The sequence below is a fragment of the Laetiporus sulphureus genome (genome assembly GCF_001632365.1).
Source record: "Laetiporus sulphureus 93-53 unplaced genomic scaffold LAESUscaffold_57, whole genome shotgun sequence".
Taxonomy (NCBI): Eukaryota; Fungi; Basidiomycota; class Agaricomycetes; order Polyporales; family Laetiporaceae; genus Laetiporus; species Laetiporus sulphureus.
The window spans coordinates 221,014-240,319 of record NW_024468566.1 but is presented as its reverse complement, the minus strand read 5'-3'; the positions used below and the strand labels follow the sequence as shown (position 1 = coordinate 240,319).

General features: G+C 48.3%; 5 protein-coding genes across 5 annotated transcripts; 2 read left to right on the top strand and 3 right to left on the bottom strand.

The window, feature by feature from the left end:
- Positions 1 to 54: 54 nt before the first annotated feature.
- LAESUDRAFT_763571 (uncharacterized protein) lies at positions 55 to 1,505 on the bottom strand (the record flags this gene model as incomplete). Its single annotated transcript, XM_040913287.1, has 2 exons — positions 55 to 163; positions 214 to 1,505. 2 exons carry the CDS (start codon positions 1,503 to 1,505, stop codon positions 55 to 57), a joined length of 1,401 nt encoding a protein of 466 aa, XP_040759449.1.
- A 66-nt stretch (positions 1,506 to 1,571) lies between these two features.
- LAESUDRAFT_763570 (uncharacterized protein) lies at positions 1,572 to 5,079 on the bottom strand (the record flags this gene model as incomplete). Its single annotated transcript, XM_040913286.1, has 2 exons — positions 1,572 to 2,428; positions 5,013 to 5,079. 2 exons carry the CDS (start codon positions 5,077 to 5,079, stop codon positions 1,572 to 1,574), a joined length of 924 nt encoding a protein of 307 aa, XP_040759448.1.
- Positions 5,080 to 7,823: 2,744 nt separating this feature from the next.
- LAESUDRAFT_795657 (uncharacterized protein) lies at positions 7,824 to 8,552 on the top strand (the record flags this gene model as incomplete). Its single annotated transcript, XM_040913971.1, has 1 exon — positions 7,824 to 8,552. The coding sequence occupies one exon, from the start codon at positions 7,824 to 7,826 to the stop codon at positions 8,550 to 8,552; it is 729 nt and encodes a 242-aa protein (XP_040759447.1).
- A 7,457-nt stretch (positions 8,553 to 16,009) lies between these two features.
- LAESUDRAFT_730984 (uncharacterized protein) lies at positions 16,010 to 16,761 on the bottom strand. Its single transcript, XM_040909946.1, has 4 exons — positions 16,731 to 16,761; positions 16,493 to 16,673; positions 16,212 to 16,431; positions 16,010 to 16,161 (listed from the first exon to the last, which is right to left on the bottom strand). The coding sequence occupies exons 2-3, from the start codon at positions 16,657 to 16,659 to the stop codon at positions 16,245 to 16,247; spliced, it is 354 nt and encodes a 117-aa protein (XP_040759446.1). The 5' UTR covers positions 16,660 to 16,673; positions 16,731 to 16,761; the 3' UTR covers positions 16,010 to 16,161; positions 16,212 to 16,244.
- Positions 16,762 to 17,546: 785 nt separating this feature from the next.
- On the top strand, positions 17,547 to 18,739 carry LAESUDRAFT_453798 (uncharacterized protein). Its single transcript, XM_040902537.1, has 2 exons — positions 17,547 to 17,595; positions 17,732 to 18,739. Exon 2 carries the CDS (start codon positions 17,828 to 17,830, stop codon positions 18,389 to 18,391), a length of 564 nt encoding a protein of 187 aa, XP_040759445.1. The 5' UTR covers positions 17,547 to 17,595; positions 17,732 to 17,827; the 3' UTR covers positions 18,392 to 18,739.
- Positions 18,740 to 19,306: the final 567 nt, after the last annotated feature.

Sequence of the window (19,306 nt, the reverse complement as noted above, 5' to 3'; positions counted from 1 at the left end):
GCCTCCTTTTCCTTTCCCTTCGTGTCGTAGCTGGCGATGAAAGCACGGACTGCTTCATATCTCGCCTTGCTGTCGTCGGAGATGTCTGAGGCCACGTTTGAAGAAATTGCCCTTGCTGCTTGTCCCCGCTTCGGCATTTCGAATTTGCCTTTGTACTTGGGGTCTGGGCATCGCTGTTTAAAAACGAAGGGGTGTTTCCCACATCGTACACACAGCTTCTTCTCCAGCCATCCTTCTTGTTCCTTGGTGAGGGTGGATACTCGATCCACGACCATTGCGTTGGGGTCTTTCGAGGCCCGTGATGCCGATGATGATGATGTCGTAACCGTTCCACGTTGTCCTGCCTTGTCGGCTCTGAACTTGGACTCTAATTGAAGGCATAGGTCGAGATATTCTGGCCATGTGATGGGGTCAGAAATTCCTAGACTGTCTCGTGTGACCATTGCCTGGCGTACGTCCTTGCTTCGGTGTTCAGCGATGTAACCGATGAGTGCAGTGTGCCCTAAGTTGGTCTTAGTGGCCCATTGACGGAACTGTTCTGCAAAGGATACCATCGTGGGATACGTCTTGCCACAGATATCCTTCAAATGCTGCTGTGCATCCTTGTCCGGGTCGAGGATCCTGTAGTTTACTTTGAGAATGTTGACGAAGTCTTCCCATGTGCCAAGTGCCTGCTGTGCTGCTGCTCTGGTCGCATATTCGGACATGTATGTGAATGCGCCACCTTCCAAATGCAGCAAGGCCGTGGTGATCTTGTGCTCGTCGTCATTGATCTCATTCCACCGCATCCATATACCGAGTTGTTGGAGCCAATCCTCCAGACTTCCTTTGCCCGAGTAGTGTGGAGGCTCAGCAATTTTGATGCGGGGTTTGTGCGATTGGACCGTGCTGGATGTTTGACCTTGCATCGTAGTGACGCCGCTTGCTTTGAGCGAAGCTAGCTCATGTCGCAGCTTGACGTTAGCTGCCTTGATTTCCATCATTTCTTTGCCTATATCGAGCATTGCCACCTGGGTTCCTGTGAGCTCGTCGTTCAAAACTGTCACATGCGCATCTTGCGTGAGGATTGTATCCTTGAGCTTCCCGATCTCCGTCTGGAGCATCCCCTCCTTGAGTCGGTGTTCGCTCTTGTTGTTTTGGATCGTTGATTCAAAGGCTTTCTTGTGCTCGTACATCTTGTTTCTGAGCACATTGTAGACCTTGGCGATCTCAGTAGTGACCGTGAGCTTCATTGCGATGATTACCCATTCACGGATGTGGTCTGGGACTTCTCCGGGAGCGGATTGTCTGAGAGCATCTTCCAGGTGCTCGAATTGGTGTCCATCAAACTCCCAGATGGGTGGGACGTAGGCTGGTACGAGTGATGGTGTCGAGGATGCTGGTCCTCTGACTTGTGATGCAGAATCCTGCGGTCCTAGTGCAGGTTCTGGTGAATTGCGCTGCGAGGCACGTGGGGTGCTTCCGTCATGTGCTGACTCGACGTTTGTATGCAGAATGTCATCCATTCTTTGCCTGAACGTTGATGCGTATGCACGATCAGCTCCTTCCATTGTGATATAGATGTAATTAAACTAATTGAAGATGAAGCCTAGGTACTGCTTGTCCTTGACTTTCCCAATCTCCCTGACGATCTCGTCTAACCTCTGCTGCTTTCCTATCTCCTTGAAGTTGATCCTTCCTATTTCTAGGCAGCACGTGTTGATGACCTGTTTGTCGACAAAGGTGTATTCACGAGTCCCCGTGTAGAGGTCTGCGCAGACTTTGTCTAACTCCGATGCGAGGAGTTGTACCTTCTTTCGTTTGTCCTGATCGATTTTCTCCCAGAATGCTCCTAATATCAGTTGTAGTCTGAAGCGGGTAGCGGAGACCTGCTTCTTGAGTGTTTCGATGTGGAGGGTGGGCCTGACTTTGGACGGAAGAGGGCAAATGGGTCGTGCGTGTGTGTTGACCTTAACGAAGTTGGGTAGGGGTCGCACTGGCTGTGGAGCAACAATAATGGGGGGAACAGCGTTGGAGGTGATAAGCTCTGGGGGTGGTGCCGGCTTGCGACTACCAGTGGTAAGACGTCCCTTTCTGGGCTTGTAGCGTTCAAGCGGTGGGGTGTGATCACGTGGCTTGTGGATGATTCTGCGCTTTATGATATGTGTGGTATCTATAACCCTAGCTGCTGCTCGCTGCCTGTCTGTGGACGATGCGCCTAGTGACGCAAGTGTGAGGAGCCTTCCACGCTCCTTGTTGGTTTCCTGATGCTTGTAGTGGGCGTCGAGGTCGATCCTGGGGGTGGCCTTGCACTTTGAGGCTTTGGGCAGCTCAGAGTCTTGCTGAGGCTCACGCCGGGTAGAGATCGGATTGGAATGTGTGTCAAAAAAGCCGCGCGCTACGGCTGAAACTGCTTGCGCTGAAAATACGCGGCCACTTGTGTTAAACACTAAGCAGGGGTGCAGAAAATGTCAGATTGTTTCTAATGTCACAGTAACACCGGACAAGAGATCAAAAAGACTAAAAAGGGACAGTCACGTGGAACGTGCCGCCCTGATCCCCCTGATCCCAAAGGTATCCCCCTGAACCCTATGTGGCGCAAGAGCCTGTTGACTTACTGGTTGATGTGGCAGACGCAGGAAAGGGTGAGAGATATATGAAGGAGCTGGTAAGCTCAGTGAGTGCTACAGGTAGTAGACGAGGAGAAACAATCTGAGGTTTCGTCTCCTACATGGCTGGTCTTATATACACATACAGCAGGCTATCTTACCTAAGCTACCTATCTACGGGTATAAGCAAATGGCCGTACATGAAACAATAGGATGTCCGGAAGTAGAACAATAAGTGGGAAGATCGATGGTTGCCGCAGTAATGCGTGTGCACATCGTGCCTATCTTGGTTTCCCTTTTGTTCTCCGGTGTGAACATCGTACCTATCTAGGCTTCTGGCTAAACTAATAGGAAGCGGAAGGCCGATGCATAACAATAGTCCTTGTTCCCTTTGTTCCCAAATGGGTGCCTCTATTGTATCCTGGAATAGACAGGTCCGACCGTATCATCCACGGGTCTGGACCATAACATGTGATGTGGACTATCACCTGATCTCTACGTGTCGCGTCTGTGGCTGAGTGTCATGAGATATTGGTGAAGCACGTGATCTGTGGTGTGAGAAAAGTCACGTGCAGACTTTGTGGCGAAAATCTGTGACACAGTGCACTTCAGATTCTTTAAAAAGAATTGATCATCGGCTCTGCAAAAAGATGCTATGGACCTCATAAAGAGGATTGTAAGTATGGTCTGTCATTAACGTCAATCTACTCACTGTCGCTGATTCATTCTTATTTAGTACAAGGACCGCTACTCTGAGCTCAACAGTGGCATGCAAAGCGCGATAGCAGCTGTTTCAAAGAAGAAATTACTACACTGTTACCCTTCTTCACTTGTTGATTTATCTAGTGACAATGACAATGAAGGACCACGATCTGCATCCTCAGTTTAAGCTATCATTGATCTGAAGAAGCAGTAGGAGCGTGATTTCCAGAAGTATGTTGATCTCAATGAGAATATGCCTGAAGGAATGTCAACCGTTCAATGGTGGGGAGTAAGTATTTCTATTCTATTGTTCTCCAGCATCTGCACATTAATAACCTATCCAATTTTCTAGCTAAATGCCCATCACTTTCCAATGTGGGCTTCACTTGCCAGGGATTATCTCAGAATCATGGCAACGTCAGTATCAAGCGAGCATGCATTCTCAAGTGCCGGAATCACCATTACAAAGTGACAAAACTGTCTCAAAGGGGACATTGTTGAGGTGTTGCAAGTTCTTAAGTGTGTGTATAAAAAGGATCTTTTTTATCATGATTTAGAACCATCATCATCATCGGAGGAGGACATGTATAGCTGTCAGGAGGGTGAAGGCAGTGAGGAATCCACCATCTGTGATGCAGAACTTGACATAGAGTTAGATACAGACTCAGATGAGCTCGATGATGACTTTGCAGACAGTTCAGAGTGATTAAACAATGATTATATATAAATTGGCTATGTATTCTATGTTGATAATAGAACTGCAGACCAAAAAAAATGGTGCCCTGCAATAAGCCCAGGGCTTAGCCCAAGCCGAGCCCGAGCTGAGCCCAAGCCCTAACAGCGGGCCTGGCTTGCAATTATGGTGAGCCCGAGCCTGCTAAAGCTGAGTCCAAGCCCAGGCTTTCAGGCTGAGCCGGGCCCTGAAAATCACTAAGTCCAGTAGGTACTTACCTTAGCCTCGATGTATGATGCGAGTGCTGAGCACTGAGGTAGCAGAAAAAGATCGAGCGTGCCTGTGGCTACGTGATTACATAAGCGAATGTGTGTGAATGTCTAAGTCCATGTCCCACTGGACATAAAGTCTGTATGACTTCCAACACCCTCTACCGTCTGGTATGAGGTATAAAGGTTCCGAGCAAGGGTCACTAGCCTAAGTGGATGCTGTCTGGTGTTCCACCCATCTGCCTTTGGATAGCAGGTCTAGTGCACCGTGACATGCCTACCAATGGCCCAGCTCGCATTGCCATGCACCTGGCTCTGCTACCTTCCTCATCTCCAGTGCCCCCTCCAGCGGACCAACCACAATCCCTTTTCTGACCTCCTTGACCCTCTTCGCTCTTCCAAAACCATCGATGGCAGCCCAGAGTCCTAGTCACAGAGAATGGAGGATGTGCGCAGACACAGCAGAGAGAGCCCAAGGTATGGTGAGCCATTTATCTTGGAATTTCCCAGGCTGGACACCATGGTAGCAGTCTGCACCCATTCCAGTTCCCCAGTGACCTCATTAGAGTGCATAATGAGTTGTGTAAATGGCTGAGGGAACTGGCTACCTGTCACGGTTTTACCTGACAAGTCATTATAGAAACAAATGCTATTAAGGAGCATATCGTTTTTCATCATTTCGCGTCGCACAAGAAGTCACGTGACCCAACAAGATAAGATAACGAGGCATCCAGTCACATGACCTCGGATCTCTCTGGGCATTGTCACGTGACACCGAACTCCTCGGCATGGCATCATATGTCGCCATCGCCATGACGTCATATGGCGTGCTCAAGAGGAGCTCCATCTCCGTGGGTTATTATTAGGCAGCCAATCAGGTTAATTGGGACATGTCGTACGATTGTAGCACTGACCAGTAAGATAGCGTGTGACTCGCTTAGATAGTACTGTACAGTAGCATAGCAATCATGTATATAAGGACCAGCGAGACGAGGAGGAGACCTCAGTCTTATTCTCCTTCGTCCTCCACTACCATCACAGAGGGGTCTTACCAGACACTCTCAGTGTGCTATATATCTAGTATCATCCTCACTTGTGATAGTGCCCCTCGCCTCACCAGTAAGTCTTACTTTGCGACTAGCGACCCGGCCTCATCAGTGGGCACGTCGTATCGCCACAGCTCGTCGCTGTAGGCTCTCAGCCAGGAGACCCTCAAGGGGACTTCTTATTTTGGTTGTCTATCTTTGTCATCGGCGTGCCGTGACATTAGAATAAGACTGACCTTTTACGCCCCTACCAAGTGTCTAACACTGGTAGCCACGCATTTTCGCCCAGAGATACATCCGCCCAGGACAGGGCTTTTTCCACACCACTTCCTTCATACACTTCCTCTGCATCTCTACCACCTAAGCCGCTTCCTTCCTTCAAAAGGAACAGCGCAGCAGCGATCAGCAAAGCGCCCCAAGTACACAACAGTATCGTTCTGCCCAACGGACGCTATCACCCATACCAACGAGATCCCCGTTGCACTCATCGCCTAACTCAGGGAAATCTTGTACGAGCTAAGCCCCCACAAGCTAGCTCACAAGGCATCACAGCTGAGCATCGCCAGCAAGAGCGCAAGGTTAGCCTCTGGCTCAAAGGCATTCCAAAAGACGCGCTCACCCCGTTCATTCCTCTTCACCCTGTTCATCCCTACGATACATTCCCCGCCATTGACGTCCTCAATTTCGCACTCTCAAAGAGCTATCACCCTCGTGGAATTCACGAAAATCCTAAAGGAACTCTCCCCGAGAACATCGCGCCGACTGTATACGCTACCATTCAGTGATACAAAGTCTTGCAGCAGCCACATATTGCGGCAAAGTTCACAGAGGAGCAGTTACAGTGTCGAGATAGAATTCTTCGACATCTATCAGTGATAAACGAGCACATCGGAGCAGGACACGATTTCACATTCATCGATAGGCGCATCGCTATCAAGCTTTGTGTAGGACTAGGGAAGATTTCCTTCAAGGGAATCAATAAAGAACAGGAACGCGTAGGAAAGGAGATAGTGAAGTTTGAAAAGGAGTCGTGCTACTGGCCTTACTAGGACCAGCAATATTTTTGTATCCCAAAGCTGTATGCCGAGATACGCAATCGGCTTTATATACCAGAACTACATCGTGGACTTTTATCGCCCGGCGCAGGGACAGCTCACAGTCATCTGCACCGCGTATTTCATCTATCAACCTCTTGTCACCAATTGGCAACAAGTACTCTACCATTACACGGTACAAGTACATGCATACACCACCTACTCGGCACCATTCCGTCTCATTCCTGATTTCGAGGAAGAACGAGAATATTGGCATTACCGAGCAGAATCTCTACGAGAGGAGCTAGAAGAAGAAGGACTCATCGAGGAAAACCCCGAACCCTTCTAAGGCCGAGACCAAGCATCGATCGATTAACACATTGTCCGTCACATCATTTCCATTATCTTCGACATCGATCCCTATGTCTCAATACAACCTTGGAGGTGTTTCGTTTTCCGGAGGACACACCATGAGTGAGCCTGCTGACCCCTGGAGGAGTCAGGCCACTTCCACATCATCTGAAGCAGGACCAGCTGCGCCTGCTGAAGAACAACACAACAGCAGCACACCCAAGGCGTCAGAAGTAGTCAGAAACCCATCGCCCACTACCCTGCTAGCATTTTCCACACCTCAGACTTGGGAATGGCAGGGAGTTCCTTACGCAACCATTGAGGAAGCCGCCAATGCCGCTGCACCCAACACCATCCCAAATGATGTTAAGGAATGGGTAATGAACGTGGTACAGTCATTCGTCATGAGAGACGTTGTAAGCTCGTACGAGGCTTTACGTCAAAAGATGGATGAGCATCACGAACGCACGGTGGCCTCATTGGAAGAAGAAGTACTGGCTCATATTCACGTCGAAATAATGACGGTAGAAACACGAGACCAACTAAAAGTCGCAAGAGCCCAGATCGGCACCCTCTTCGCTGATGTAGAAAGGCTCGCCAATGCGAACACCAATTTGTTGCTCGAAGCCCAGTCAATTTGCAAGGACTTCGAGGACTACAAGGATGAAGTAAAGGGTCAGATGGACGCCCTTTACGGCAACATGGTCGCCCTGAAGGAGGCACAGGAAAAGACCACTACCTACATCGTTGGCTTAGAGTCTCGACTCAACAATGCCATCATCAATGCACCTCCCACAGGTATCCCACAACCGGTCGGCCAATCCAGTCAATCGCCCCGCCGAATCAAGCTCCCAGACCCTCCCAAATACTCAGGAAGAAAGTTATCCGAAAACTTCGAGACCTGGTTCACCAACCTTCTCATCTGGCTTGATTATAACCACTTTACGGATGACAAGGACAAAATTCGGCAGGCCAACGCGCATCTGGAAGGAGGAGCAGCTCTATACATGAAAGAGTATGCAATCAAGCTCACCTCCGGACAAGATGTTGGCACATGGGCAGAGTACACTCAGAAACTGGAAATGGCATACAAGACGCTTGACCCCAAGCGCACGGCACAATCTTTGCTAGATGCACACTGTGCAATTCGCCACAAGACGATGATCGCCTTCGCAGAGAATTTCAGGACATATGCCCCCAAATCAGGATACTCTGATGAAGATCTGATCGTCAAAATCAGGGAACAATGGTCGACTCATATACAAACGGTCATGTCGGTAACGGAGACTTTAGACCCCTCGAAGATTCCAACCACCTGGATGGATTACCTCGAGTTCTGCCTGGAGATTGAAATTAAACATCTTCAGCAAATGTCGGGCAACAAGTCTACTGGACAGACCACGACGAACAAGGCGGCCCCCCCTAAGGACCCTAACGCTATGGACACTAGCGCACGAATCGCCCACGAACTATCCCCGGAACAGGACAGATGGCTGGCAAACAAACTATGTTTGTTTTGCGCAAAGCACGCCTATGAACGAGGAAAGCGGTGTCCCTCCCCCAAGCCTGAATACAAGGGAAAGCAGTTTCAGACACGATCCGCCCCGAAACAAGGACAAGGAAAAGGGAAGGGCAAGGTGACAAACATGCGACAGGTGGAAGAAGAAAGTAGCGCGGGCTCATCAGCTCAAATTGTGGCACTGGAACAAGCAATTGCTGCACTTCGCGGTATGAGCACAACGACGACTACGCCACCATCCAGCAAGGGTAAAGACAAGGCGAAAAGCATGGACATGGGATCAATGGCATCAGCATCAACGGTAAAGGACACCAATGTGAGAATCATCGAAATGGATGATTTCTCAGAGAATTTTCAATACGAAGTGTAGACGAGTCTGGTGTCACACTTCAAGACAATTGTATTAGTACCGTGAGAACGAATGTACCTAGCGACCATCTATATATTGCATCTGCAGGTTTTTTTAAACATTCGATCGAATTGCCGATAAGATTCGTATCACGGGAAATCCAGACAACAGCACTATTGGATTCTGGAGCATTCTCTTGCTATATCGACCAAAGATTCGCTGAGAAGCACGGGTTTAAGATGATACCCCTAAACCATGAAATCCGAATCCTCAACGCAGACGCTAGCCCCAACAAGGGTGGCGCAATTACTCATCGTGTAGTCACAAGCATCTTAATTGAGGGGCACCGATCCACTGAGAGTTTGCTCGTCACAAACCTTGGACGTATGTCAATGATCCTTGGCATGAAATTTCTACAAGAGCACAACCCCCGAGTTGACTGGGAACATAGAGAGGTCACGTTCTCAAGATGCAGACACATGAAGAAGCAACGAGTCAAAGTATGCGAAGAAGAAGTCAACCTTCTATCGCAACCTCGGCTCGAAGATGAAGCAATTCTACCTGACGTACACATGGATGACGGGTGGGATCAGGAAGATAACTTCATCAACTGGATAGACTTGCAAGACCAGGATCTTCGTAACATGGTGCACGACATCCTAGGCATAAGCAAGAAGGTAAAGGAGCATTTGGTAGAACAGCCGGCAGAAGAGACACAGGACAAAGAATATTGGTCCAAATTCGTCCCTCCAGAATTTCATCAATTCGGAGATGTGTTCTCGAAGAAGAGCTTGGAAAGAATGCCGACGCGTAAGCCCTATGATCACGCAATTGATCTTGTCCCAGACACGGCAACCCCGAGACCAGCAAAAGTATACCCAATGTCTTTACGAGAGAAGAACTCGCTCGATGAATGGATTGACGGCGAACAAGCCAAGGGCTACATTCGACCATCTAAATCCCCTTATGCCGCTCCGGTATTTTTCGTCAAAAAGAAGGATGGATCTCTTAGACTCGTCCAAGACTACAGGGCATTAAACAGTGTCACTAAGAAGAACAAATTCCCACTCCCCTGAATCAACGATCTCATTGACGGACTCTCAAGGGCTAGTATATTTACTACACTAGACCTGAGATGGGGGTACAATAATGTACGCCTTCACAAGGGAGATGAGGAAAAGGCAGTGTTCATTACCCATAAAGGGTTATTTGAACCCACTGTCATGTACTTCGGATTCTGTAATGCTCCTAGCACCTTTCAGGCCATGATGAACGACGTTCTAGGTGATCTCATTCGTACTGGAAAGGTAGCAGTCTATATAGATGACATCATCATCTTTACGGATAACCAGGAGGAACACGACCATCTGACCAAAGAGGTCCTACAAAGACTCCGAGACAATGACCTGTTCGTAAAACCAGAAAAGTGTCACTTCTCGACCAATTTCGTCAAGTTTCTCGGACTCATAATCTCAAAAGGGTCGATACATATGGACTCAGAAAAGATTGACGGCGTGCTCAAATGGCCAGTGCCCACCAAGGTAAAGCAAGTACAAGCGTTCCTTGGTTTGGCAAATTTCTATCGACGATTCATCAAGGATTTCGGATCGATGACCCGACCCTTGACTCTATTAACACGTAAGGACGCACCATGGAAATGGGAAGATCCTCAATAAAAGGCATTCGAGGCCCTCAAAACTGCCTTCACTTCCGCTCTGATCCTAGCACTCCCCAACGCAATCTGTCCCTTTAGACTAGAGACAGATGCCTCGGACTTTGCCACAGGTGCAGTCCTTGAACAGTTGGGAGAAGATGAACTCTGGCATCCTGTCGCTTATTACTTCAAGTCACTCAATGAGCACGAGCGTAACTATGAGATTTACGACAAGGAAATGCTAGCTATCATTCGAGCCCTGGAAGAATATAGGCAATACTTTGAAGGACACCCGCACCCGGTTGAGATATGGTCGGATCACCTTAATCTTACCTATTTCTGACAAGCTCAAACACTGACCAGATGACAAGCTCGATGGTCACTTTACCTTACACGATTCAACTTTCTTCTCCGTCACCGCCCCGGAAAGACGATGATGCATGCCGATCCTCTATCCAGGAGGCCAGATCATGAGAAGGGGGTGAGCAATGACAATTCAGGGCAAACTTTACTTCAGCCTGAATATTTTGCCATCCACGTGATCTCAGCCACTCATTCCTCCGAAGTTGATGATGCAAAACTTCTAGAAAGAGTGAAATCGGCACTACAAGACGATGAAATGACCAAAGGTTACCAGCACCTACTAAAAACTGGCAAGCGAGAGTTCAGAAAAGACCTCCAAGAGTGGAACTTCGAGCATGGATTGATGCTCAGAAGAGGAAAAGTCTACGTCCCAAAGAACTCTACGCTGCGGAATGAGCTGATCAAGCTACACCATGACATCTCCACAGCCGGACACGCCGGATGATGAAAGACGCAAGAACTGATCAGCAGGAATTACTGGTGGCCCGGGCTCACCATTGATGTTAAGAAGTACGTTCAAGGCTGCGTAACCTGTCAAAGAAACAAGACGAGCAAGCAGAAGCCTTACGGACTACTTCAACCTAACCCAGTACCAGAAGGACCTTGGGAAATGGTTACCTGTGACCTGATTACACAGCTACCGCCAAGTCCAGACCACAGGGGAGAAAAGAAGACTGCCATCTTGGTAGTCGTCGACCGATTTACCAAACATGCTCACTACTATGCAGTAGATGACACGGTGACAGCATCTCAAGTAGCGTCGATTTTTTACAATGAAGTATTCAAACTCCATGGAATTCCCAGGCAAATCATATCAGATCGAGGCACACAGTTCTCAGCCAAATTATTCCAGGAGTTTTGTCAGAAACTTCACATCAAGTCGACAATGTCTACGGCTTATCACCCTGAAACAGATGGACAGACAGAACGAGTCAATCAGATTCTGGAACAATATTTGCGCATGTACTGCAATTACCGGCAAACTGACTGGGCTACTCTATTGTCCACAGCGGAATTTGCCTACAACAACCAAGCTTCAGAATCAACCGGTCTATCCCCATTCTTCATCGAGTATGGTCGACACCCCCACATGGCACCAGATGTACTGGAAGGGATACAGCATCCATCCCTGGAACACCTATTCCACAACCGCGACCAAGCGCAGGAACAAGCTCGTGCCACTTTGTCATTAGCAGCAGAAAAAATGAAATGGTACTTCGACCTTAAAAAGCAGGACGTTCCTTTCAAAGTAGGAGACGAAGTGCTTATTCGAGGAAAAGATCTCCGCGTCAAAGTCAAAAGCCAAAAGCTAGCGACTCAAAACTATGGACCATTCAAGATCCTCGAAAAGATCGGAGTCGTATCATTCAAACTGCAATTACCAGCGGACATGAAGATACATCCTGTGTTTCATGCTTCTAAGCTTATAATGTTCCATCAAGACTCTATCCCGGGATGTGTACCTCCCCCTAACCCTCCAGTCATCATAGATGGAGAGGAAGAATGGGACGTAGAGGACATTCTGGATTCAAGAGTCAGGTATAACAAGACCCAGTATCTCGTAAAATGGTTAGACTACGACCACAGCGATAATACTTGGGAACCATTGGAAAACCTCACAAACGTCAAAGACAAAGTAGAGGAATTCCACAAGACACACCCAGATGCTCCAAGAGCAAAGCCGCAAACACGCAAAGCGCACAAAATCGCTCTGTCTGATCATCCTGATGAATTCATGTTCTTCTTCCGCACCCACCCAAATGCCAGAGCACCCTACAAGGGTTCGGCAGAAGCTGTTGGCTGGGATGTCAAGTCCATACAAGACATAGATATCCCCCCACACTCCCGAATGCTCATTGGCACTGGACTTGCGGTGGATCCCCCAAAGTGGACATACATTCGAGTGGCCCCCCGAAGTGGGCTAGCCCTCAAAGGAATCGATGTCGCAGCAGGGGTAATTGACCCAGACTACACAGGGGAAATCAAGGTGCTTCTTGTTAATATGACCAGCAAACCATTCGAGGTCAGAACAGGTGATCGTGTCGCACAACTCATATGCGAGCGTTATGCTCCAGGAATCATTTCTGAAGCAGACAGCTCACTTGCAAAGCGAACCATACGAGGCGCCAAAGGCTTTGGCTCATCGGGACGATGAACCTTGAGAAGGGGGTGATGTCACGGTTTTACCTGACAAGTCATTATAGGAACAAATGCTATTAAGGAGCATATCATTTTTCATCATTTCGCGTCACACAAGAAGTCACGTGACCCAACAAGATAAGATAACGAGGCATCCATTCACATGACCTCAGATCTCTCTCGGCATTGTCACGTGACACCGAACTTCTCAGCATAGCGTCATATGTCGCCATCGCCATGATGCCATATGGCGTGCTCAAGAGGAGCTCCGTCTCTGTGGATTATTATTAGGCAGCCAATCAGGTTAATTGGGACATGTCGTATGATTGTAGCACTGACCAGTAAGATAGCGTGTGACTCGCTTAGGTAGTACTGTACAGTAGCATAGCAATCATGTATATAAGGACCAGCGAGACGAGGAGGAGACCTCAGTCTTATTCTCCTTCGTCCTCCACTACCATCACAGAGGGGTCTTACCAGACACTCTCAGTGTGCTATATATCTAGTATCATCCTCACTTGTGATAGTGCCCCTCGCCTCGCCAGTAAGTCTTACTTTGTGACTAGCGACCCGGCCTCGTCAGTGGGCACGTCGTATCACCACAGCTCGTCGCTGTAGGCTCTCAGCCAGGAAACCCTCAAGGGGACTTCTTATTTTGGTTATCTATCTTTGTCATCGGCGTGCCGTGACACTACCTAGGTACATACTTTATACTGGATGATTATCCATAGGCCATTTAGATACGACTTTAGAACACACATCTGTTCCAGATTGCTTGCTGCAGTTTAGCCAGCATGACAGCATGACATTTTGAAACTCTGACACTTGTTCTAAATGCATGAATCTGGAGAGGGGGGCACCCCCTCTCCAGATGTCTCTGAGGCTTTCCAAACAGCTTCAACACTTTTTCCGAGGTCGTGCACCACCCGATTGGCAGTGATGATGATCTGGCTGCAGCACTGCCAATGCCCAGAGGCCTGTCACACTCTCGTGATCAGCGACACGATGCGCATCCTTTTTGTTGAATGTCCTTCACTGCGCAGCATTGAGATGAACTTAAACAGGCAGAGCCATGTCAACTTCAATGACATAGGTCTTTACATCATGGCTTGTGTCTCCAATGTTGAACAGGGCATGGCAGCAGCACTGTTTATTAAACGCATGCAGAAATAAGTAGGATACGCATGGGTGGCTGTGATTTGGAAAAGTCATATCCAAAGTCGTACCTAGTTGGGTTCGAAACTGTGTTATGGTCTGGAACAGCTCACGCGTCACATTTTTCAAACTCAGTCATTTGAAACAAAACAGTTTTAAATTCCTACGGATAGTTATCCACTACCTTCTGCCCCTGTCTCCTGTGCATTTCCGACTGTTCCGTCTCCAGGTACCGTTTCTGACATGTTTCACCATGGCACATCATTTGTGCTCGGCACGCCAAGTGCATACCCAAGTGCATCCTGCATTTCACTTCCAACACACCTATCATGTACACTTGCTGTTTGTGATGACCCGGTGACTTGCCCCCGTGTTTGCCACAGATGATCATCTCATCGATATCCACGTAAATATGATTGCATTCAGACTCAAAGATGTATAGCTTCGTACTGACATGGATACTAGGAGTACAGAAAGCACAGAGAAAAGTGGACATCTATGACAAGTTAGAATCAAAGGCACCCATTTAAGGGATTCATTCTCGTAAACCCACAACGTGCTCTAAGGCTTCAACATTTCTATCTATTTACTATGTTACATAGTTTCAACTGTTTACTATATATGTTTATTTACAGTTGGGCCTGTACATAGTAAATAGATGTATATGTATAGTATAAATAGTTTTATGATGATATAGGGCTATTGAGTGCACAATTGCTAGATTTGACAGCACAACAGTGAGCCAATTGAAAGTCATAGTGTTTAACAGCAGTCACCACTGATAGTTTATCATCATGTAGGTTCATGAACATGAGTTTCTTGTCATTTCTTGTATGACATAAGATTTTCTGGTCATTCCTGGTGCAAGTGTTGACATTGAATGCTTGTTTTCTGCTCATTGTCATGTGCTTGCTGATGCACACAGGTCCTTAAAGGCCTCAACAATCACAGAGGCTGCTCACAGTTGAGTAAAACTCCATCAAAACATGGGACCAAAAAAACTGTATAAACTTTATATAAACTGTTTATATGATATATAGATAACTATTTACTATATACTATTTATTTACACCTCAGGAGTGTAAATAGTATAAATAGTTGGAGCCTTAACGTGCTCATCTCTGAGGCTATCGTCCGAATTCAGGCTCATGGAATGATTTCACGCCCATTCGCTATCTGTTCTCTCTGGCTTTCAGTCATGCATATCCCCAGTTTGACTGGTCGGAGGGGCGGCCTGCAACTCCGACTCTGCCGAGAGGCATCCATACCATGTTCATGTGGGACGTAGTACCTGTCAACTTCATCGTGGGGGACCTGACGCCAATGCGTTGTTCATAAAGCTTTCTCGCTCGGTAGTAAAGATAGCGCTGCTTCGCACTACTGATATCTGATGGCGTCGTCTCGCTGGTTTGCTCAGCCGTTTCAGCTCTGGAGTCTGAGACACGCAGAACAATGGGAATGCGGAATGGGGGAGGCGAAGTTGTCATTCGTCATCAGTAAGAAAAGAAGAGGAGGAGGAACAGGCGCCAAGTTAAATCGGCCTACTAGGCCGATTTAAAACGCTCCTGTTTCTCTGTAACCATCGCATCCGGCTTGTTTTTCAAATCCAATGCATGTACCTGTGCTTCGTGCGTGAGGTCGCAAGCCATTGGGGGTGCTGGGCCTTTGTTAGCACCATCGTCAAGCATGCGGGTGCTCGTACCAGGCAGTACCATAATGCAATATATAGTTGTAGGAGCAGCAGGTGCCAGCTCGACAACAGTAGGGAGCATGTTACTGGTATGCGTCTGGACCTGTCGTTCCTGTTCGTGGTGTTTAACATGGCCGTGAAGGCGTAACGGCGGCACATTCTCCTGACGGTCCATTTCGACAGGAACCTCAGGTGCGGACCTCGCGAAGATCTCGTACGTCGCACCTTCTGGACACACTGGTCCATCGTGCTGAGGATCTCTTGATCCTCGTCATCGCAATTCCTGATGCATGGGGTTGCGGTGCAATCGGAAGAAAGTCTCGACCGGATGATTATAGAGACGCTGGACCGGGCGACTGGGCCACCGTCCGTGATGTCGATCGCTGTGGGTGAGTGCAAGGTGGTGTGGATACACTGCAATGATGCGGGGTCCATGAAAGGGGCATCCGATGGCTGTTGGGCAGTAGAACGACGGGAAGTTGATGGTTTCGGGGATGTGGTGCGGACCCACTTCTGCGATGATTGTGTCGCAATCGTGAGCAGCGATTACGGGGGCGATAGGATGCGCGAAGAAGATATTGCTGGTGTCAAAGCTGAAGATGGTTGTCGCTTCATTGTCTTGCCGTGTCCTGCAGACAACAGGGATGTGAGGAGCAGAATTGACAACATGCCCACCTACCTCTGAAGAGATATCAATCGATGCGGAGTTATGCTAAAAATCTCGTACGTTCCTTGTCCTCTCTACGTTCAAAGAGGCACTGTCGTGGTGCGCAGTGCATGCGTGCACTTGTTTGGACCCAGACATTATCTCGTTATTGTAAATGCAATCGATCGTGGGCAAAGCGCTGATAGTAACCTGAATATCCATGATCTGTTCTCCTCCAAAGGAGGACAATGTCCTGTGAGATGCATACCCAATGTCAACGAATCAAGATCTTCGATACACTGGCAGGAACGTACATGTGGTCAAGATATTGATGAATGGGAGGCCCGCGATCGACAACGGAGCACTGAAGGTGGTAGGAGAATGACGTTGTCGTTCCTGGGCTCTGTAGTGTCTTGCATGCCATGGTAACCGTTACATACCATTCCGTGAGCTCCGAGGCTGGCGGCAGCGAGCGAATCATTGTTGATGTCACCGCTATAACGCAATTAAAAGTCAGCTCATCTGACGAGGAAGATTAGGCCGAACGCCTACGTCGGAATGACTTCCATGGGACCATTTACCGCATCTTCTGGTACACAAATCAGTGAAGGCTGGAAGCGAATTCCGAACTATTATACTTTGGCATGTAATATAACATGTGAGAACTTTGTTGTGCTCGGAGTACCAAAGTTCGAGCTCCGGCCCATCATCGCGCGGTTAGTCACTTTTAGCTCCCGCGCTATCCAGCGGCTACCTCTCACCCCAACCTACGTACTACATGTTACCCCATTGGTCCTATTCCTTACATCGGACACTATCGTCTCCGGAATGAGTTTGTCAACGTAGGAAGCCGGCGCTGCTGATCACACTATGCTCATTTTATGATTTTATTGCAAGTGAAACCCTTGATTATCGAGCCATTGGAAGATCATTGATTAACAAGAGACTTCTTTTAGGATTTTCGCTCCGAAGGATCATAAATTGCTTATCACGGATCACCCATGCTTTCTTACGTTCAACGTTTGCTCAACTTCCGTTGTCTTTTGGCGGGACGATGCCGGTGAGCTTGTAACAAACACGATCGTGTTTCGCTCAACCATGAGGCGACATTTCGTGAGGTGCAACCAGTTGTAACAACTCAAAAACTATCGTTGGGTCTCGCTCATCTAACATATAGCTTCTCAGACTTTCAAGGGGGGATTCATGGCGCGAGAAACAAGTGATGAATCTTGCACAATGTTACGAAGCTCAACATATTCTCCTATCTGGTCCTCAAATTGCCACTGCAGGGGTTCTGTCATATCAGGGTAGTCTGGCTCGGTCCTTGCTGCCAGAACGTGGCTTCCCGATTCTGTAATGTATGACCTGGCAAGGCCGATCAGCTAATCGGAGCATACGCAAGCAAAGCAGTCATTTGGTACGTCCGTGTGGTGGTATTTTGCAAGAGCGAAGCTGATACCGTGGAACATTGGCCTGACTGTTATGGTCATTAGGTATCGTTCCACGCCATTCTACTCTCATCCTGCTTCTAATGCGCGGCTTGTTCCGAAAAGAGTCCTTCTCGCGCTGTCGACTTTTTATTTGCTGCTGTGTCCGTGTTGCTGTCGCCCTCGCGCGGATATCTATGAAGTCATGCGCACTATTAGACAATGCCTTCGAAGATGCGTCCTATATGGGGTATTGCTTTACGGGCGCAAACGCTATCGGTCGATGATTGCATCTATGAGGACTGCTTGGCGAAGGATGGGTTTCAAATTCGATTGTTCGTCACTTCTCGCAAAAGGAACGGTGTTCGTATACATACTGCGGTGAACATGCATTCAATAGATTGGCGTGTTCTGTACGGCTGGTCAATGGCAGACGCTAGTACCGAATCAATTGGCTTTGTTTGGCCCAGCGATCGTTTTCCGGTGCATCTCCTCTCCCCCCCTCCCCCGCGGTCAAAGTTAAGATCATCCTATCTCCAGCGTTCTTACGCCTTCTCTTGCAGGAGAGATGTGATGGCGTTCCTTGCTCACTGTGTTCAAGATGACCTATACTCCTCAATCAATTGCGCTCGAAACGCAGGGCGACGATACATGGAAGTTTCGAAGATATCTGTTGAAGGGGACTGCACTGGCTCACACGCAAAAACAAGGTTCTGGATAGTTCCAGCAGGTTCCATTGGTGACAGCGTCCAAGGACGAGCTCAACAACGTTCAGCGCCAGGGTAAGCGCCTTTACAAATTTAGATATCCATGACCACAATCTTCTCGCGGAGCATACGCACTGTCACCACTTACACTCACCATGCGCCTGCACTGCCGACGGTATCCAGATATCTATGTGCCAAGGTCTACATGATGGTTCGGTCAGTTCACGCTGCACGTTTGCGCTGGAACGCTGCCTGCCCATCTTACGTGATGTTTCACTGAGCGGCGAAACTTCATGGAAAGGACTGAACACCACTGCGTACTGGAACACAGCTTTGGAGCTTTATAATAGTATCCGCCGCGGAACCTGGGTCGTGTCTTTCGCTCATCTGCTCTTCCTCTCTATATAGCAAGTGCGTGCTGCACCGTCGGTCCCTCCGATTCCCGCTGCCTCAGGATCACGGAGTGATGATCCACTTGCCTGGGTATCCAGGTGACTATCCTTTCTGCTGGTCCGCCGCTCGGAGTCAAATGATCCATGGCCAATCGTGAGGCAATATCTATGGAATGCTTCTCAACATACGCCAGAACACGATGGCTTCAGCCTCGAGGCATTCAGACATTGAACAACGTTGATGTCGCTGGTGCGTCAACAGCGTGTTTACTAGATATCTAGATACTCCTCACCAGCTCTATAGAATTCCTTCGGCGGAAATTCTATAAGGACGAGTGGGGGCTCAAGGTGGCACGTTGCTTTTATGAACCCGCCCAGATATCTGGGTTACAGGCAGCTCGCATGTCTCTCGATATCCATGGTGCATTTGGCAAATTGTGCGTCTTCAGCTGGCCTTATTTATGAAGTGGCGGAGAGGGGCGGTGGCCATCCCTTACGCGTACCTCTGTTCCAAGATGTCTGGGGATGGTCGACGCATTCAGTCTCGTCTCGTATGCTCTCGCCACGCAACTATCAGTGGCTACTCGGAATTAGGTCATGCA